This window comes from Artemia sp. Qi Xiang Cuo, chromosome 7 (assembly GCF_049724085.1).
Source record: "Artemia sp. Qi Xiang Cuo chromosome 7, ASM4972408v1, whole genome shotgun sequence".
Classification (NCBI taxonomy): Eukaryota; Metazoa; Arthropoda; class Branchiopoda; order Anostraca; family Artemiidae; genus Artemia; species Artemia sp. Qi Xiang Cuo.
Window position 1 is genome coordinate 9,059,469 of NC_142800.1, and position 22,665 is coordinate 9,082,133.

At 36.3% G+C, this 22,665-nt stretch overlaps 1 protein-coding gene across 2 annotated transcripts in view; it reads left to right on the forward strand.

Annotated features, from left to right (window-relative positions):
• LOC148949915 (potassium channel subfamily K member 2-like) overlaps window positions 1-22,665 on the forward strand; it is a 225,770-nt gene that overhangs the window by 194,713 nt on the left and 8,392 nt on the right. The window contains exons 4-7 of one of the 2 annotated variants that reach the window (XM_089091369.1): window positions 495-616; window positions 4,891-5,119; window positions 10,058-10,239; window positions 15,559-15,697. In XM_089091369.1, coding sequence (XP_088947495.1) covers window positions 495-616; window positions 4,891-5,119; window positions 10,058-10,239; window positions 15,559-15,697 — 672 coding nt within the window. The remainder of the gene's footprint in view (window positions 1-494; window positions 617-4,890; window positions 5,120-10,057; window positions 10,240-15,558; window positions 15,698-22,665) is intronic. The other variant, XM_089091370.1, reaches the window with a different exon arrangement.

Below are 22,665 nucleotides of genomic sequence, written 5' to 3' on the forward strand. Positions count from 1 at the left end.
AAAGTATAATCACCTACGGAACAAGTACTGACAAAACTCTCCCAAAGTGACCCCGCGTACCTCAGCGCCTCTAGACGCAAAGTGCTGTACTACTTAATCGCACCGAGCTGAAATACTTTGCTCCGAGCCAATAAATCATGCTAGAGAGTGATTCAGGTGACGAGTGACCGGGATGAATTGTGCAACTACGGTTTTTAGTTGTCAGGTTCACATAGGTATACAAAGGGTCACTTTTTTTGTGTGGAGAGGATAGGTTTTGTCAGTATTTGTTCCGTAGGTGATTATACTTTGATCTATACCCTTGTTTTTTTCCAGTGTTTATTTGAGGAATAATTTGACTGTATTTCCAAATTTTATCTTTGTTTTCACTCCGAATAGATGCTAAATTTGTAAATTAGCTCCTTAACTCTGAAACCCTGATATACCCCCAACTATTGAAACTCTTGTTAAGTGAAATATTTTTTCATACTTTTTTATTCAGTCATACTTTCTAGGCTATGGTCATATTTCTCCAGAGACCCTCGGTGGAAGAATTTTTTGTATATTTTACGGTTTACTTGGGATTCCTCTAAACGTTCTTTTGGTTGGAAATCTGGCAGGATGGTTCAACGCTCAGGTATGTTTTTTGAGTAGTAAAACTTTCATTTCACTCCCTAGCAATGATTATTTGCAAATAGATGATTTACGCAGTGCTTCCACTTCCCTAGTGTGGAAATAAAGTATTTCAGTGGCAAAAAAACAAAGGAGAATTATATTAGAACACGGAAGTAAGTATGTTATCGTGCTTACCATTCGAACAGGATGGACATTCGCCATACTCCTTCCAGTTTTTCCAGTTCAATTAACCTCCACTTTTTGAGATTTCAAGAATGACACATTCTTGGATGCTTGGGGACACATTCGTGGACTAGAAAGTTGGCGACCCTGGGTGGTGGGGGTGCGCCGCCCCCCAAACTTTTTATCTATTCGGTATAGCAGGGAAAAGCTTGACTTTGGATGGTCTGGTAAAACTTCAGAATACCTTGACTGCCTGAAACAGCTAAATTTTAAATTGAATTTAAAATAAAATGGAAGAAATCTCCTCTGCTCTCACTCAAATGTTGGCGCATCTATTTTTCCCTGCTTTGCCTTATTCATTTGTTCTTATGTGGAAGCCTTTCCTTTTTAGCCTGCCTACCAAGTGAATGGTTAAAATATTATACATTGTTGACTTGGTTTTTTCATGGAAAATAAACTTTAGCTTAGTTCAACAGGGTGGGCCAGAAGTCATTATAGCCTACAGAGACAAACTAATTATGTTTCTATCAGAAAAAAAAAATTCATGCTCTGCATGGTTACCAATATTTTTGAAAGTGCATTGTAATGTGTTTATTCTACTCTTGATGACCATAAATTAGCAAACTATGATATCCTATAGAAACATAAGCATTTGTTTTATTTATGGTGACTTGTTCTTTCATACTTAACTTTTTACTCAAAGGAGAATAAAAGGAATATTAAGCTAGAGATCAGGGACGTCATTTGCCATGGAGCAAAGGGGGTTGCCCACCTAGGATCTTCAGAGGCCATCTCAACTTCCCCCACCCCAAAAAGTATACCCTGAAAGAGAAATAAGATATTTTAAGGCTAAACTCAAATGACTTGGCTGTTTCATGATATTACAATATCTTTTAAGTTGATTTGCTTGCTAAAATAGGTAAATAAAAGAAATAAAACACCAATTAGTTATTAATTCAAAGTATTTTTTTTTGAATTTATGCCTCTGCTATGAGTAGGCTAAGAAGGTATGAGAAAATTTACACATAAAATCATCCGAGAATTCAAATCAACTCAACATACAAATACACTATAGCCAAACTTGTAGGCTATATGTTCGTTGAAAAGACATGATACACGACATAATCAGCTATACTAGTTTGGTAAAGATGCAGAGAAGGAAGCCCTAATAAAAACAAATTATTTCTTACTGTATATTGTTCAGTCTATTTGGCTGTAAATGTGCATATGTGCTTGTATTTTTTATCTCGTTGGTCCTTCCACGTTTGTTATCTTTATTAAAATTTGCATTATTTTGTTTCAAACTCCGACAAAAAAAGAACGTATGTCAATCGCTTTTGCCGAAATCCCGCCGTTGTGTCCAAAATTCCTTTTTTCGTAACAAAAATCCATAGGTTTGGCAAGGAAAAAAGTAGAAAATCCAAATTTCAGGTACAAATAAAGTATTAAAGTAGGTCTAAAAATTTTAGAGGATAAATGTTCAAAATAAAGTAGTCTACTCTAAAATATAGTAGAAGACAAAGCTCTGGATTTTCGTTCTGACCATTGAATATTAGCATTATTACCAAATAAATATAACTTAGTCATATTAACTAATAATGCTGAATATCTAACACAAAAGCAAATCGCTTCTCTTCTAAAGACCTACTGAATTCACCATCTGACTGAAAATCAATTTCTATAAGAAATTAATCATGGTACTGTTCTATTGACCGGACTCTTATATATAGTGCTAGTTTGGTTAATGCTAATGAAATAAAATAGAACAGGATGACTATAATAGTTTAGAAACAAATTTGGGCTATATATTTGCATATTAGGGGGGGGGGGGGGGCAAAGCAAACCATATATTAAATACGTAACCTAACCAAGGTACCTTCCCCCCCCCTAAACCCCAAAAAACAACACTTTAAATATAGTATACGCAATTAAAACCACGCTATACATTGTATTTCTCTACAGCTGTGTCTTGTATCATCCCGTTGAAAAACGGGTTTTTCAACGCGCTCGAGTTTGAGATATAAAAAGAGTCCGGTTAATAGAACAGTACCTTAATCATTAAATGATAGATAAAAACGAGTAAAAACAAATCAATTGCAGAGATGAAAATAAGAGAAAAAGAAGAAAGAAAAGCTTAAAATTAAATATTCAAAAGGTTGATTTTGAGGACTGGGGCGTTGCATTCTGGACTGATAATATACTAATCAAAAATTCAGAGTCAACACAGACAAATGAATTTTTTTTGTGGGGGTGGAGGGAGATCTTAAAATGTTACCAATTTGTTTGTATTGTTTGTTTTTATACATTTTAAATTATATCCTTATTATTTACTGTGGCTGAAATCATTATGTGTGAGTGTTAGGGTTCAATTTGTCCAGGTTGTATTACTTGTGGTGATACCACCCATTATTTTGCCACCACTTTGGTGGCAACATTTGTAAGTTTCATTTCTAGGGACTGAAAATTTCACTTTAAATTAATCTTTGCTTATTTACTGTGGTGAAAAACCAAGGAGTCTTTGTTAGTCAAGGCAAAAAAAAAATTGCATTTTAGTTTTACGAATTATAACATAAGAAGGGATCAGATATTTTCTCATAGAGCCATTTTCTAGCTCTATGAGAAAGCTAAAGTTTCAACAAGGAAAGGTATATTTTGAGAACTGGAGAAATGCGAATAAGATTTTAATTTTCTTTAAAAAGAATGAATCTTCCGACACATCAAATTAATCTACAAAATTCATTTCGTAACTTTCAGCTACCCATTTGAACCTTTTTTGCTGAGGATTCAATTTAATAGATCAATCCTGAAGCTTTTCTATCTAAACATCGATCCTTTTGTATCTTCAATTGTTCAAAACACCCCCTCCCTTCCATAAACTAAAAATCTGTGAAGGCATTACCCTTGTGTTTGGGGTAATCACGAGGTCTAAAAGGGAGACATGGCCTGATATTCTTATAGGATATAAATATTTATTTGAAAGTTGGGTCTGTAAAACACTGAAACATGCTAATCAGAGTAAAGACTCAAGTGTCAATTTTTGACTTAAAAAATGATTAAAACAATTATATAATCTACAGAAACAAAAATGGGAATACGAAAAAGATTAAATGTTGGGCACATTTCCTCTATACAAGTAGCCTTGCTTCGTGTATGCTGCTAACAGTTAAGGATTTGAATCTTATAGTAGCAACACTAGAGCTCATACGCCCAGGGTCAGACCAAAATACAAAGTAAATATTGACATGCGTTCCCATGCCCAATTAGGAAGTTTGCAAATAGCTCTTCTTGATAAGATTACTTTGATTAAACCATGTTTACACCATCATTAGTCAATACCAACACTAAAATCAAGGATGAAAAAGGGGGGGGGGAATTAAATAAGGAGGAATGTGAGGGGGAAGTGAAGAAGGGTTTAAATAACGATGAGTAAGGAGGATTGGAAATAAAGAGGGATTCTGATTTTGGGTTGATTTGTAATATCTACCAAATATTGAAGGTGAAGATTCATAACAGACAAAGTGTATACCCAATGAAAAGCATGACAGTGAATAGGGTAAACACGATCCCTATATTTCGTAGAAACAGAAAAAGCCTAAATGGGCTAGAACCTGAAGGCTTAAGCTCAAAGAAGAAGAACTAGATCTTCCAGCCTTCACATTCGATATTGGGATTGTCACTTATGCAGCTTGTATTTAGAAAAAAATATATTTTCAGGTGAAGGAAAACACTAATTTTGGGATGTTTGTTGGTAGTAAACATCAATTGTGTATTGGACAAAATGAAAATTTTGGAAAAAATAGGAACTAAACAATTATTAAGGAATCCAGCTCTATATTTTTATATATTTCATAGATTTGAATAGAAGTTGATCCTTTTGGCTATGTCTTTTAAACTAATTCTCGTAGGGTTAAATTTTTTATTTTAGCTTTTGACAGGCCAGAAAAATTACATTCAGAAGAAAACCTAAAAATATAAACATCCCCCAAGACGTCCCAGACAAGGCCTACATGTGAACAGCCACAATAAGCCAATATGTTTATAAGCATTTTTTTTTTTTTTTAATTCTTTTCCTTCAAATTGAATCTCTAAAGCTTCTTAATTCTTTTTTCTTAGATGACTCAAGCCAAAGAAGGCAAAGAAGTGGACTCTACTGGTCGTAGTCGCTTCGAGCGTTGGATGCAGAGGCTAGCAGTGCCGTTCTTTTACTTTATTCCCGGAACAGTTTTGTTTCTAGTCATACCTAGTATAGCATTTATTATAAGTGAAAAATGGACGTTCTTAGAAAGTATTTATTATGGATTTGTAACTCTTAGTACTGTTGGATTCGGTGACATGGTCCCAGGTATTGTTTATTCTGTCATTCTCCCAAGTCTAGTCTATTCTTTGATTTCTGTCTATTCTGCCATTCTCTTAAGTCTATTCTGTCATTTTTGTCTATTCTGTCATTCTCTTAAGTCAAATATACTCGCAAATACCAAAGATTATATGTAAATAGATTTGAAGTTTCCCTATCTCAGCATTGAAAACGACCATCAATTCAGTGATGTTTTTTCAGAACTATGCTGTCAGAGTTGTACACAACAAATTGTGTTTGTTAACATTTTTAGATTATTGCTATACGATGTACATGTTTTCTACATAGGAATGAAACGATTGACACACCAAATCATGTTTCTCTAGTGGGGAAGAACCTAAAGAGAAAAAGATAAAAGTGATAGCCTTTAAGCTTAAGAGGGGAGTCAGAGGAATTTCCTGCTTTGAAATTAAAATACATTTGAATGTTTTCAAGGTGGATTTTTGACAATATTTGCAAATCATACTTTGCAAATTTCAACCCATAAATTAACGCTTTGTTATCCCTTACCATTATGACAACGTCTGTCACAAATCAGATGTTGCTATTTAAAAGGTGCTAAGTGAAATTGTTGGGCTAGATTCACATTTCCATCACCTTAAACAAACAGCATGTCACAATTTGTATATCAACCGGAATAGGGCTCTGAGCTCTGCCTTCTCGAAACTCAGGTGGAATTATTTTTTTATCGCCTTTATTTAATAAGCATGCATTTATCGATTCAAGGGAGAAATTTGTACTAATAAATACGATAAAATATTTACGCAAAGTTCTGTTGAAAAAGAAACTATTGGTAAACTTCTAAAAATCTGTTTTCTGTTACTTGGTAGACACCACATTTCAGTTACACAGTTTCTCAATATTAATTGTAAATTCATGGTTTGGATTCGTAAGTGGGACGTACCTATGCTGTGTTTATATGCTGAAAAGTGTCTCTCTTTTTCGGGCCTTCCTACCTTTGAAAAAAGAGAGATTTGAAGGATAGTTTAATTGCTTTCCAACTATAAACTTTACGCTTCGCTTAAAAATCATCTAAAAATACTAGCAGAACGAGACGAGCTCAAAATAGGTATGGTAGATGCCTAAAGTAAGATATAAAAACTTAAATTTATTAGCCTATGTATTTTAGGCATATCCTTGTCTCACACCAGTATTCGCTCAGGAGTAATATTTGCTTGTAACTGCGTCTCACTTTGCAAAAAGAATTTTTTACAGGACATCCAAGATATGATGTAAATTTTTGATATTAAGAGCAGGTAATATGTGCTTGTCAAGCCAATTTAGTTGCAAATTTTAGCGATTTTAGTTGCTTGATCAAGCAGTATATTGAGTTGAAAAAATTAAGCTTTCATAAGGCAACTATGAAATTGTGCGGGTTTTTTTTCTGAACAGCGAAATAGCCATGGGAGAGACTAGTGACGAAAATAACTCTGGGCTCTCGAAAAAAAAATTACAGTAATAGGCAATATCCCAAAACAGTGTCATTGAACAATTTTAGTTGCAAGGCGATTGTTACTTTCATACAGTGGCGGTGTTGACCTCTCTTGTGCCCTGGGAAAAATCTTAATTAGAACCCCCCCCCCTGCTTCCCACAAAATATTCAGGCCCAATTTTAGCAAAATTTTCATTTATCAGCAAAAATATTTTCAATTTATATTTAATTAATCATTTATTTTTTTAATGATTTCTTATTTATTACTTATATTGTTATTAATTTAATTATTTTAATTAATATTGTTTAACTATTTCTATTTTATTTATTTAATCAACGATTTACTAATTTCCTTTCATTTATTAACTGCGTCATCTACTTTATCAACAAAATTTCCAAAATTATAAAATGACAGTAGCCGTTAGATTATTTGTTCGAAATTTTCCGCCCCTAAAATTTCTGTTCCCAGGTAAAATGCCCTTTGTCCCTTCGCTAAAACCGCCTCTGTTCCGTAGCTATTACTTTTGCTTATAAAAGATCTAACCATCAATTTTTACGCTGTTGCTCAGAAATAGTAGTCAGAAAAATTGTCTAGTTGCCAGATAGAAGCTGAGTTTTTTCAACTCAATAGATTGTATGACAAAGCAACTAAAATTGCTGAAGTGGGCAACTAAAGTGAAAAGACATGTGTAGATTGCTCCTGTGTGACAATCAGTGTTAATGAAAAGTAAATAAATGACTTAAGTAAAGCTCCTGTGGGGAAAATAGTGAATAGATAGATAATTGACTCGCCTGACGAATAGTGGCTATTTAAACAATATTCGTCACAATATCCTAGATGAATATTTCCTGCGAACCAAGAGCGATTAGTCTGATGAAGTAAAGACCATGTAGGGAAAAAATCACAACTATTAATCGGGAAGGCGTCATAACATCGAATCGTCAGGAGCACGAACGTCAGGAGCAGTACAAAATCCATCATAACATCGAAAAAAAATCCGTCAGAACCTCGAACCGTCATAACATCGAAAATGTTAAAACTTTAGTTTTTTGGGGTTTAGGGGAGAAAAGGTACCTAGGTTAGGTTACGTATTTAATATATGGTATGCTTTACGCCCACCCCCCGGATGTGCAAATATATAGCCGAAATTTGTTTCTAAACTATTATATACTTATTACTATTATATACTTATAATTTTTTTAGATATTATGACGGTTTGAGGTTCTGACGGTTCGATTTTATGACGTTTCGTGCTTGTGACGGTTCGTCGAAATGGTAGCACCCCCTATTAATCTTTGAATCCCTAGACGAATGGTGCCTATCTAAACGTTGCCTATTATCTGTTATAATACCCTGTGTGAAATTTGTGCGAATCAGAGTAAATAATTGGCTAAAGTAAAGATCCTATGGGGGAAAAGTCCCAGCTATTTAGACCATTGATTCTATTGGCGAATATTGTCTATTTAAACAATATTCGTCACAGTATTTTGTGAAAATATTATTGTGAACGAGGGGGAGCAAATAATAGGATGAAGTAAAGATCTTGTGGGTAAAAATAGCGAAAAGATTGATAATTGACTCACTTGACAACCAGTGCTTATTCTCGCTGGAAAATAGCAGCAAGATTGATCATGAACTCAACTGAACGAGAACGAGACTGATCAACTGAACGAGAACGAGATTGATCAACTGAACGAGAACAAGATTGATCATTTACTCAACTGAAAAAAAGTGCCTCTTTAAACAGTTTTTCAAACAGTTTGTGGTAACGAACTGTAAGTAAGGAGCGACCCGGCTCAATGGTAACCGAAACTCTAAAAAACGGTTTTGATACCAATAGATACATCAAAAGAATCAGATTTTAATTCTGGTTTCAAATATATAAGTTTCATCAAGTTTAATCTTACCCATCAAAAGTTACGCGCCTGAGAGAATTTGGCTGATTTTCGAAAAAAGGGGGAAAGCTCCTATCTACAAAAATGTAGAATTTTCCATTTTTTGCCACAAGAAAGATCACAGATGCGCGTTTTTTTTTTTTTTTTTTTTTTTTTTTTTTTTTTTTTTTTTTTTAAGGGGTAATCATTTTGACCCAGTGGTCCTAAAATATCGTAGGAGGGCTCATTGGAACGGAAATTAAGAGTTCTAGTGCCCTTTCAAGTGACCAAAAAAAATGGAGGGCAACTAGGCCCCCTCCCACGCTAATTTTTTTCTCAAAGTCACCCAATTAAAATTTTTAGATAGCCATTTTGTTCAGCATAGTCGAAAATCTAATATATATATCTCTTTTACGATGACTTAATCCCCCACAGTTCCCAGGGAAAGGGCTGCAAGTTATGAACTTTGCCCATTGCTGACATATTGTATTGGTTATCGGTAAGTATACAGACATTTTCAGGAAAGATTTTTTTCTGGTGGGGGGGGGGCTGGAGGAGTGGGTTACTCGGGAGAATCTTTCCGTGGAGGATGTTTCTTTGGGGTAAGGGACAATTCTATGAAGGGGGCGCCGGATTTTCAAGCATTATTTAAAAAATGATCAGAACTTAAATTAAATAAAAACAAGTTTTTTCAGCTGAAAGTAAGGAGCAACATTAAAACTTAAAACGAACAGAAATTATTACGTATATGAGGGGGTTCTCCCCCCAGTCAATACCTCGCTCTTTACGCTACAGTTTTTTTTTGTTAGTGCTTTCAAGTGAGCTATCTATTCTAATTAAACTGCCTTTGTGATTCAGGGGTTTGTGAATTAAAAATGTTTTTAACTTTTAACGTAAAGAGCGTGGTATTGACTAAGGGGAGAACACCCTCATATACGTAATTTACCTGAGAAAATTTACCTGATTTTTTAAAGAGGGGGGAAATATCCCCTACAAGTGAAAGAATTTTAATGAAAATCACACCGTCAGATTCAGCGTATCAGAAAACCCTCTTACATAGGTTTCAAGCTCATATCTACAAAAATCTGCAACGTATTTTTTGTTAGAAGAAAAATATACGAATATAGAAGTTCGTTTCGTAAGTTAATTTGTAAATTACGTCAGAACCAAATTTAGAGACAGCCATTTAGCAAAAGAAAAGTAAAATTTTTATGCAAATTGTGTTTACTTATCCAATGACGGTGAGCCAAAATAAAAGCTGCAATAACTAAAAAACGATCAGAAATTAAATAAAAAAAACAAGTTTTTTAAACTGAAAATATGGAGCGACATTAAAACTTAAAACGAACAGAAATTATTCCGTATATGAAAGGGCCCCTCCTCAACAACTCGTTCTTTACGCTAAAGTTTGACTCTGTCTCACAACTTTATTTTTTAAAACAATAAAAAAAACTGTAGCGTAAAGAGCGAGGTGTTGAGGAGGGGACAGCCCCTTTCATATACGGAATAATTTCGGTTCGTTTTAAGTTTTAATGTCGCTCATCAATTCATTATCAAGCCCTTAATCAGAGTGTTGTGTCGTTCACTGTCAAAAAATTTAACTGCTATCTTAATTTTAGGTAGCCATCAAAAGTCACCATATTTATGGCTTCAAAACAGTTTTTTGATATTATGGGTGACCTTCGGAGCAGGCTACATCACAGCTGTTATTGAAGCTATTGGGAAAGTCATTGGCAACACAAAACCATTGACAGTGTGTATAGAACTGCCTAAGAAATTTGAAGGAAAAATTGTCAACATGGTAATTATCTGAAATTCACTTCTTGAGCAAAATCTAAGAGATATGTTTCTTGAATTGAGGGAAATTAAGTGTAAGCTCCCTAGCACTACCAGTGTGAGTGACACAGCGCCACCAGTGCTAGCACTGATTCCACTAGTGTAAGGTAACATGACCGTGACGACTCATAGGTTCTACGAGTCCTGCCCCCGCTGGGATTTGTGCTGAAGGCTTGCCACGGCTACCACCAGTAAAAGTAAGGCAAATGTTCTCTCTTTGGACGTAAGTGCGACGGTAATAGGCCCATAGTCTCAAGCCTGCTATTTTCCTTCCTAAAATCTTATTTTCCCTGAGAATGACATCTCAAAATATTGTAGGAGCCCTTTCCTCTATTCCAAACACACTTTATTCTCTCTCTCTTCCTGGAGAGCCCTTCACCTAGCTGAACAAAGGCTTTAAGAAAGAACTATATAGAACTAGGTCTTACTATTACAATCAAGACCACAAAATGTACTCAAGAAAATTCCTCTCTGTTTTCTACTCGGTAGGACGCGAACTGAGTTACAGATCAACGAATTCCAGCCAATCATAAGCATCAAGGGGTGAGATTCCGAAGAGCCGCTATTTTAGAATCAGTGGACCAAATATTATTCTACCTCTCTACCTCAGAAGTGTGTAGTCGTTAAAAATTAGTTCTTGATCAGCTGATGACTCATCACCAGACGGTTTACCTTTACATAAAGCTATTTAATAAGACTGCAAAATATACCAAGCAAAGTCCAAACAAAGGATTACATGGCATTTAAGGGTAAGCGGGGGAGGGGTGAAAGAGAGACTCCCAGAGCGGAAATACCTCAACTTACAAAAAAGGACATTTATCTGGTAATTACGGCCAGGGGTCCAAACATTAAAGTTTTGTGGCCAAGTTTCTGCAATAGTAGAATATCATAACATTATCAATAGAATAGCTCTTTCAGATGAATACGTCTCGAACTTGCTTGAAAACAGTTCTGAAAAGTAAATATCTCCCTCAAACAACTTGCTTTCAGTATTTCTTATTGCCATGATGTGGTCACTGTAAATATTCTGAGAGGAACATGTATAGGAGAGTTTTCTATCCATCCTTCAGGGGAATCAGTTCCACCATTGGTAGATTGGGGAGGAATAAAAAATTTTCTGGGGGTCAGGCGGACTGCATAAACATCCAGAGAAACCCTATTATTACTCCTTTTTCAGGAAGCTTTCCCCCTTTTGACCATACTTTATAGATTTCTTACTCTTCAAAGAGTGTTTCCCTTGTTACCTGCCGACAGCATTCTTTAATTCCTTCCAGATAAATTTAGTAATAATTTCCCTCAAACAATCATCGCAAACAAAATCAATCGGTCTCACCCAAAAAGCATTGCTTGACAGGATGTGCCGCTAAAAATTAAAAAAACATATAAGGTATAAAGAGTTGGAGGGTTAAATCTTGTAGCGAGAAATATTTCCCACGATAAAACTACATCATATTATGATCCCAAAGCAAGATATTCATAGCTTTAAAATAGTTAAAAAACATTTCAATAATTAAACTAAAAAAAAATGAAATCCCTTATCTTTAATTCTACTCCAATTCAATTCCCATCTGTTGCAAAGATATACTCACTGAGCAGCTCCATATGTAGCTGAGAATTAACACTTGGGCTAAGCTTATTTCAAAGCATAGCCCCTATAAATATAACTGAAAAAGTAGTCTTAAGTCTTACGCCTTTACATCTTTCGCCCCCAATATCTTACCTTCTCTGAGTACCGGGATAATGAATTGTAGACTTCCCCCGAAATACTCCTGTTAAGTAATCCCAACGTCACCTATTACAATACTTATGCATAAGAATTAGTTCCTAGAAATCACACAATCCAGCTGCAGACATTAAATTAAATCTACTGTATACTAACCTCATCGATTCCTGATTTCCTATTCTACAAAGTGATATAATGGCAATTTTCTGCACAATTCTTTTTGAGCAAAGTGTTAAAAGGAAGTACCATATATGGAAGTACCAGCCCATATAGACGATTATACAAAATATATGAATTTAAAAAAATATTATAACCGGAAATTATATGAAGGAAAACATGTTTACTGTAGATAGAGTTTAAACAAAGTATTTGAAACTTTTTGGTTATTGTGAAACGCTGATAAAATCAAAAATTCATTTCTCAGACATGGATCCTTTCTAAGAACGTTTACAAGGAAAAACCATCCTTAGCTTCTTCATATATTTCTATTGCGAAGCGCTGATGAGATCAAACATTCATTTCTCAGATATGGCTCGTTTCTAAGAACGTAAGCAGTAAAAAAATCATCCATAGTTCCTCTATATATTTCTATTGTGAAGTGGATAATTTCGGAGACCACACTGCCTTTCATGACGATAAATAAAAGTTCGAATAGGGATAAAATCCTTTTAATAGACAGTGATGATGATAACAGTGATAGAAATTCACAAGAAAATACCAGATATTTTGGTCACATATTTACTACTGATGACGATTACTGTATATGTGACTGAAATATCTGGTATTTTCTTGTGAATTTCTATCACTGTTATCATCATCACTGTCTATTAAAAGGATTTTATCCCTATTCGAACTTTTATTTATTGTGAAGTGCTGATGAGATCAAAAATTCATTCCTCAGACATGGCTCATTTCAAAAACTTATGCAGGAAAAAACAATCCATAGCTCCTCTATATATTTCTATTGCGAAGAGCTGATGAGATCAAAAATTCTTTCCTCAGACATGGCTCATTTCTAAGAATTTATGCAGGGAAAAACCATCTATAGCTCCTCTACATATTTCTATTGCGAAGCCACAAGGAGATCAAAAATTCATTCCTCAGACATGGCTCATTTCTAAGAACTTATACAAGGAAAAACCATCCATAGCTCTTCTATATATTTTTATTGCGAAGCGCTGGTGAGATCAAAAATCCATTCCTCAGACATGGCTTATTCCTAAGAACGTATGCAGGGAAAAACCATCCATAGCTCCACTATATATTTCTATTGCGAATTGCTGATGAGATCAAAAATTCATTCTTCAGACATGGTTCATTTCTAAGAACGTATACAGGAAAAAACCATCCGTAGCTTCTCTATATATTTCTATCACGAAGCACTGATGGGATCAAAAATTCATTTCTCAGAAATGGCACATTTCTAAGAACTTATGTAGGGAAAAACCATACATAGCTCCTCTATATATTTTTTATAAGAAAAAATCAAAATTTTTTGACTAAAATGTTTTCTAATTAATATTCACTATAATAGAAAACCCAGATTTAACAACACTTTTCATAAAAAAAAAAAATTATTTTGCCTGTGAATCCCCCGTGTTATATTTGTAAGACAATATCTACTTTGTTCTTGAGACAGTGCACCGCCTGCTCAGCCAAATGTGCACCAAAGACCTTCTGTACTATATTCTACCACTCTTTTTAATCTTTTTTATAGAGTGGATAATTTTAATTTACTATGTGTCGTAGCCGCACTCACTATTATCGACCAATTCCCCGCCCCCGACATTCAAGATTTTTTTAATTTTAGTGTACCATAATTTAGCTTAGCCCCCTTGCCGTAAAGTATAAAAAAATATTAATTTGGGGTATTTTTGTAAGCTAATAACATTGCTCCTTATTTCTGGACAGACAATTAGCCCCACCCTCTAAAAACATGATTGATTTTAAATATAACTTTTGTGAAACTTCAAGTCAATAACAAGAACAGGGTTTTCTTTGCTTTTTTATAAAACTTTTTATTTACTTTTTTTTATTTTTCTTTATGTACTTTTTTATTTAGGCTCTTAAGTCATTTAGTTTCATAACTTTTATAAGCTTCTTTAGCTGGTTTTTTACTTTTACTAAACTTTTAACTTTAACTTAACTTTTTTTTTAATTTCAACTTTTAGGTTTCCCTGTTCGAGACATTGTAAGACAAGTAGAAGTTTGTGTTTAATTTTCTGTTTTGAGATTGGCAATTCGAATCCATTGGCAAATTAATTGAATCTATGACCCATTTTTTGCAATGTTTACGGACACTCTCAAGAGGCTATTTTTTTAATCGTTTTTTTTATAGATATTTTATGTATATTTTTTTAGAGATATTCTTTTTTAATCGTAGTGTGAATAGACTTGGTTTTCCCCCCTTGTCTCCGGATATAGCATACTAAAGTAAATGTTGTAGAAATGCACTAAAAAAAACAAAAATATTATATCTTAATAGTTTAAATTTTTCAGATCAAAAATTTAAAGATTTTTTAAATTTTTATATTTTATAAATTTTTATATTTGGAAAAAAGCCTCTAATTGGTCAGCTCGGTGTTTTTATTATTTCATATTTCAACGTCAAATAAAATAATTGAATCTATGCATTTTACATTCCTATTGAAAGTCCATAATAATATGCATCAATATATAAAATATATAAAGCCCATAATAATATCCAACATTATGGAAAGGTTTGACCACGAAAAAATGTGTTAAATTCTTTCTAGAAATCAACTTGAGTATCTCCAGAGTCAAATTTTCTAGTACCTGAATAATGCTTCGACACAAACAAAACAGTAAATAATTCCCTCCACTATATTCGTAAAAACAAAATCAAAATTGGTGAGTTATGCATTTTCCCTAAGCTTTTCTCATCCATCAGTCATTTTTAACCCTGATAATTTTTGGAAGGAAAAAACCGTATTGCCAAAGATAGTCTTTGTATTCCAACTATCTAGGGCCAAACAAAAAGCAGGTCGTCACCGAGTCGGATGGGAGGAGGTCGTAAGGAAGAATTTAAGGGAAAATGAAACTTTTTGGGATAGTGCGAAGAGGGAGACTTTAAATAGATTGGGATGGAGGAGGACCATGCGTAGCATGGTTTGCCTCAGGCGGCTTAGATCTGCAGTGAGTTGTTAGTAGTAGTATTTAAGTATAACCCCTCTAATTGTATCAATTAGCAAAGACCTTAAAATCACTGCCACGCAATAATGTCGATACCCTAAAAGGATTTATTAAAAAAAAACAGTGAAATTACAGCAACACAAGTAAAATTCAAACATATGAAACAATTCCAAGGACCATTATTAGTTTATTGGGAAAAGTTATGATGAAGCAAATAAATAATCTTTTTTGACCTTGTATGTTTCCTTTAAAGGATTTCTACTGATATTGAAATCGAGATAACCAATTTTTCCTAGGTTACCATTTGGGCATGGCTTTCCTTGATATGGCGTGTATTTTACATTTCTATTTTGTTGAAGAAAATATTTGTTAGGATTTAGCAAAATCTTACAAAGACTAATCTTTCAGAATTTGTTTCCCCAGAGTTCAAGGCAAGGAAGTCGGCGGAGTAACAGAAGCAACAATCATACCCATCCTACCCAAGCCATGGAAAATGTAATAAGTTTTTCTAATTCATTATTGGATATAAGAGGGAGCTTAAAAAAAGGTAATTGTAGCTCAATGGAATTTTATCTTATTCATCCTTTTTTCTACCATTTTTTCATAATTTTTCTACCCCACCTAGACATATTCATAATAATCGTGCGAATTATTATTGATAATCTGTTGTTTTTATCAATTATTTTGATGGGCCATTTAAATCATTTACTTTAGTTAACCATTTAACTTAGATATATTTGATTACTAATACTATTTTAAGTAGCATTTAGTTTCAGAAAAGATGTGCTTTGATTCTTTTTATCAATTATTTTGATGAACTATTTAAATCAATTACTTTGGTTAACCATTTAAGTTAGATATATTTGATTACTATTACTATTTTAAGTAACACTTAGTTTCAGAAAAGATGTGCTGTGATCCATGTTGACTTTATTTGTTTGTTTTACTAGATTCTATTGGCTCATATCTTGAATAAAGATGAACTTATAAAGAAGACTCTGAATAAAGAAGACCCTTGATATCAGACCTTGAATAAAGTAGATGGCGAGGTACAAAGCACGTCGCACAAGATTTTGAGTTTTGGGACTCACTATCTCACAAGCTAGTGAGTTTTGTGACTGTCAGTTCTAATTTTGCAGATTTGTGGCCAAAATGAAAAATTTGCACCTTACTCTGAACAAATGAAGAAACGAAGCCTTACTCAGGCTTACACCAAACTGAATAAATGAAGCCTTACCCATTTTGTGAGAACTTGCCATGACTGAATCTCAGGTCTTGGTTGCTTGGATACAACCGGAATTGATGAGACGGAACCAAACGGAATGGATGCCTGGTCACGAAACAAAGTGAATAGTTCTTGGCGGGTGATCAGTTTTGAACAACGTTGTGCGTTATGGGACTCAATTTTTCCAAACATGCTCCAATTTTCACAATTTACCAACTTTCACAACTTTGTGGGGCCTATTCATTCTATGTTTTATAAGATTTTTTTTTAACAGCTGGAATACAAATGACTATTTTCATTTTCTAAGTAAATATTTTATTAATGCAAGAAAAGTCATTTTTTTAACACAAGTAAGCAATACTTTTTGCAGCCGAGGTAGTTTTTTTGGTTGTTTTAATTATGAAAAACTATGATTCCTCTGTTTGCCTTTTTTCTTAATATCATTATTTATGGCCCGGGGCCACTTTAGTCTTGGGCCTGACACATTATTATTCAACCATTTACATAATTTTCTCCCCTAGAGTTATATCTGCTGAAATTCCTTTTAAGGGAGGAAACAAACAGATCTTCAGGAATACCCTCCCTCGGGAAAGCATTCCAATGGTACGGTGTCTTCCACAGCTTTTTTCATGTAGGCTACTCAGTTTGGGTGTCTCCCCGACTGCACCATGCTTCTACGTGTCTGTCATGTTGCCTCAGCAAAACGTGGTAAAATAATAGGCATCTCGTCGGAGTAAGGTGTTGGGCGTGCTTGTAGGAAACTGACATTGACACTGGCCGTATCAGATCTCTCACTTAGTGGCTGTGGAGACACCAGATTGGGACTACAGCTCGTCTTTGAAGCCCCATTTAGTCCTGAGCGGTATCAGTTGATTTTTAGGAATCCCTTCAAAAAATGACATCTATACTCAGCAATAAGCCTAAGACATGACTTGAATGGAGTGACAATTAAGCTGGACTTTAATGGGTTCTTTGATGGGGGAGTCTTACCCAACTTTTCCGTGCAGGATGATCAGCATTGATCAAGATTTGCAGCCCAGGAGAGATATGAAGAGAAATAATTCCCCATAAGACATATTTTGTCAGCTCTATTAATGGTTTAATCCATGTGGAAAGAGTCAGGGTGTTGTCGTGAGAACTTTGTTTGGGTGATAAATACCTCTTTAGTCTTGGATGCATTAATTGGTTGAAAATGATTGGTTTAAATTCGATCTATTTCCACAGAAAAAAATATAAATGTTTTTACTTTTATAACTTTAATAAATCAAATAATATTAACATTTTGATTACTAAATATCAGTATATGTATATTAAACTGACAATGGGCACTCATTTGTATTTTTTCAGTAAATTGCAAATTTTATTCTGGCCTTGGGAAAGCATAGGGGTTTTGCGCCCAACTTATGTTAGTTTCTGCTCGTTTTGAGTTTGACTCGGTTAATTATTGTAATTTCAGTTCGTTTTGCGTTTCATTTATTTATCGATGCTGATTTATGGTAGTTTCATGCTTGGTAGAATATTTTATTTTATTTCTGCTCATTTTATGTTTAATAGAGTTCTCCATTTTTCTTTGAAAAACTTATTTTGCGTAAATAGTTTTTTAAATTAATTTCTGTTCTTTTTATATTGACATAGTCTTTTCAAGGAAAAAGAAAATAATACTTTAAATTTTTTTTTAAATTTTAAGACTTTATAGTTTGGCCTGCTATTTGTATGCTGGAGAAAAATTTTCAGCAATTTTTAACAACATACACTCTTTTAAAAATCTGGACACAAATAGTACTGTTTAATTTAATTTCATACCTCCTCTATTTGACCTGAAATGGAAAGCTTGATACCATTCGCAAATAAATCTGTTTACTTTCTTAGATAGCTTGGATACACTTACGCTATTTTGATTTGTTTAATTTTTAAGAGCATAAAAAGGGAGAGTGGGTGTGGGAGGGTGGGAGTCGAAGGAGGGTTAGTTGCCCTCAAATCACTTTCGAATATTAAAAAGGGCATCAGCCCTTCCTATTTTCAATCGAATGAGCCCTTTTCGAAGTTCCCACGACAACTCCTTCAATACGAAGTGCCCTGGTCTAAACAACAATAACAACAAAAAATAATACATTATACCCACATCAATCTTTAGTTTACTATAAAAATGTCAAGCCTTCCAATCACTTTCGACTATTAAAAAGGGCACTAGGCCTTTCGATTTCCAATCGAATGAGCCCTTTTAGAAACGACAAAGCTTTCTCTAAACACCTTATATGCCCCAACGGCACAAATTACAACCCTTACCCTAAGGTCTGTTAGGGTGGTTGTCATCCTCTAAGACCTAATTTCCAGAACTTTCAACTACGTTAAAGAACATAGCTATCTCAAAATTTTGATTTGATGTGTTTGGGGAAATGGTGGGCCTGAAATGGGTGTTAGTCGCCTTCCAATCACTTCCGACTATTAAAAAGGGCACAAGCCACTCCAATTTCCAATTGAATGAGCGCTTTTCCAAGTTTCTACGACAACTTCTTCGATACGAAGTGCCCTGCTCTAAAGGAAAAAATTAATAAATAATATATTGTGCCAACATCGTTCTTATATACCCCCGAACATAAATTAAAACCCTTGCCCTGAGGGTTGTGGGGGAGCGTCCACCTCTTTACTTAGTCCCCGTTTCTTGTCTTTTTCTCGAGTGTCCCCGTTCTTTACTTAGGCAGCGCGATCCAGCTGCCTATGATTTATACAACAACTTTATGCAACAACAGGGCATAACTTAAAACCCTTGCACTGAGGGCTCTGAGGGGGTTATCATCCTAAAAGACCTATTTTCCAGAACGTTCAACTGCGTTGAACAAAATAGATATCTCAAAATTTTAATTGGATGTGTTTTCGAAAATGTTGGGCGTGAGAGGGGCGTTAGTCGCTATCCAATCACGTTCGACTATTAAAAAAGGCACTAGCCCTTTCAATTTCCAATTGAATGAGCCCTTTTGAAGTTTCTACGACAACGTTTTCAATAAAAACTTTATATACCCCAGGGCATAACTTACAGCCCTGGTCCTGAGGGATGTGGGGAGAGGGGTTGTCATCCTTAAAGACCTAATTTCCAAGAAATTCAACTACGTTGAATAAAATGGCTATCTAAAAGTTTTGATTTGATGTGTTTGGAGAAAAGGTGGGCGTGAGAGGGGGGTTAGTTCCCTCAAATCACTTTCGACTATTAAAAAGGGTACTATCCCTTTGAATTTCAAATCGCATGAACCCTTTTTCAAGTTTCTACGACAAAGATTTCAATGAAAACCTTATTTGCCCCTAGTGCATAACTTATAATCCTTGCCCTGAGGGTTGTGGGGGAGTGTCCTCCTCAAAAATATATTTTCTATCTGGAAATCAACTACCCTGAACAAAATGGCTATCTCCAAATGTGGATTGGATGTGTCTGGAGGACGGAGGGGCGCGGGGGGGGGCTAGTGGCCCTCCAATCACTTTCGACTATTAAAAAGGGCACTAGCCCATTGAATTTTCAATCAAATGAGCTTTTTTTGAAGTTTCTACGACAACACCTTCTTTAAAAACCTTATATGCCCCAGGGAATACCTTAAAACCCTTGCCCCGTGGGTTGTGGAGGAGTGTCCTCATCAAAAACAAATTTTGTATCTGGAAATCAACTACGCTGAAGAAAATGGCTATATCAAAATTTTGATTGGATGTGTTTTGGAAAATGATGGGCGTGGGGGGGGGGGGGGGGGGCTAGTTACCCTCCAATACCCTTTGACAATTGAAAAGGACACAAATTTTATGAATGTGCTATCAAATCAGCCCGTTTTGAAGTTTTAATGGTAACACCTTCTATACAAACCCTATATACCCCCAGGGTCTAACTTGAAACCGTTGCCCTGAGGACTGCGGGGGAGTGTTCTCCTCAAAATATATTTTCTATCTGGAAATCAACTGCGCTGAACAAACTGGCTATCTCAAAATTTTGATTGGGTGTGTTTGGGGGAATGATGGGCTTGGGGGGGGGGGCTAGTTGCCCTTCAATCACTTTCGACTATTAAAAAGGGTACTAGTCCTTCGAATTTCCAATTGAACGAGCCTGTTTTGAAGTTTCGATGACAACACCTTCTATAAAAACCTTATATGCCCCCAGGGCATAACTTAAAACCCTTGCCCTGAGGGTTGTGGGGGAGTGTCCTCCTCAAAAACACATTTTCTATTATGAAATCAACTACGCTGAACAAAATGGCTATCTCAAAATTTCGATTGGATCTGTTAGGGAGAATGATGGGCGTGGGGGGGGGGGGGGGTTAGGTGCCCTCCAATCACTTTTGAATATTAAAAAGGGCACTAGCCCTTTGAATTTCCAATCGAATGAGCCTTTTTTTAAGCTTCTACGACAACTTACTTACTTACTTACTTAAAGCTCTTGATCGGCAGCGTCGCCAGCGTAGAGGGAACCATTCGTCAGCGCCGTCAGTCTTCTCCAGAGTGGTCGGTTCAGGGCGAGGGTTGTCGCTTCAGCCGGGTTGATGTTTCTGGAGGTGAGCCGATCACGGATGACGTCCGCCCATCTAGTGCGTGGTCTTCCCCTAGGATGCCTCCAGCCGTTTGCAGCTGGGTCGAAATCGAAGATGAGCCGGGCGGGTGTTTGGGCAGGCAGACGGAGCAGATGACCATACCAACGCAGCGAGCGAGACTCAAGCTGCTCGGACAGGGGTGGGAGTTGGAAGGACCTGAGGATTTCCGAATTTCGTACCCTAACGGACCATCGGGAGCGTTCGATTTTTCGGAGGTGTTTCGTCTGGATGGCATCTACCTACAGCGTCTGTGTCTGAGTCAGCGACCAAGTCTCGGCAGAATAGAGCATAACGCTGGCAACCGAAGCAGAATATATTCGTGCTTTGGTGAGGTGGCTGATCTGGGGTTTATGGAAGACTTTTTTTTTAAGGCGACCGAAGACAGAGTTTGCTTTTGCCACTCTTGCTGATATTTTGGCATCTAGGCTTCCGTTTGAGCAGACAATTGAACCAAGGTAGGTAAACTGCTTGACTACCTCTACAAATTTGGCCACAAATTTTCACAGATGACAGGGGGTTGGACGGCGTTTTCTCAACGGGCATTATCTTGGTCTTCAACCAATTTATTTTCAGACCGAGTTTCTCAGCGGCAGAAGCCAGTGTTTCCAGTGTAGTTTTGAGGTCACTAATGTTTTCGCATATTAGCGCCACGTCGTCGGCAAAGTCGACGTCTGAAAGAACTCTTCCAGCAAAGTCTATGCCAAACGGCTGCACCTGCTGTGTTTTATTCAGGATGTGGTCTATTACACAGTTAAAGAGCTCAGGTGCAGCGGCACATCCTTGCCAGACACCATTTTTTTTTAAATATCCGGAAGGCCGTCCATTTACGATCAGTGTTATTATACAGCTCTTTGAGGAGACGGACGATTTTCGTGGGTACGCCAGCAGACTGGAGGATTAGCCATAGTGACTGCCTATCGACAGTGTCGAAGGCAGATCGAAAATCGACAAAGGCAATGTACGCCTTCCTCTTATATTTAAGAGTTTTCTCTACTAGCTGTCTAATCGTATGGATTTGCTCGGTGGTGGACCTGCCTGGCATGAAGCCAGCTTGCTGGGGGTGACGGAGGGCATGGAGGTATCTTGTTGCCCATTTGAGAAGCAGCATAGTGAAGAGCTTTCCAGGAACTGAGAGTAAAGTTATGCCACGATAATTGCTACATTCTGCTTTGCTCCCCTTCCTCTTGTAGATTGGTACAAGTAGGCGCTTCTTCCAGTCTGAGGGGATTTTTTCAGAGCGCCACACAAGGTTAAACAGCATTTGTAGCCAGAGGATCATGGCTGGACCCCCATTTTTAAGTAATTCCGATGTTAGGCCACATATTCCTGGCGCTTTGTTGTTCTTTAGCTTGCGGGTGGCAGCTTTTATCTCCTCAGCTGTAAATTCAGGACCATCAGGAGCAGGTATGGTAGTGGCCGCAGCAGCCGCTAGCTCGTGGTCCGTCTGGTCTGCTGGATCTGAGTTGAGCAGTTTCTCAAAGTGGTCCTCCCACTGGCGGAGGCATTGTGATTGGTCGTAGATATTCTCATCGCTAGCGCTAGGTAACTACCTACTGAGTTACCTTCTCAGCAGGGGCCTCCCCCAGGCCACTCAGCGCGTCCCCAGGTGGCGGATAGGGGAACTTCCTACAGATATGTAGGATATCTCCATGGAGAGAGGAGGCGCGGACCAAGGGGGGACCCAGTTTCTGGGGGTCTTGAGATATAACTGGAACACCCTCACCTGGG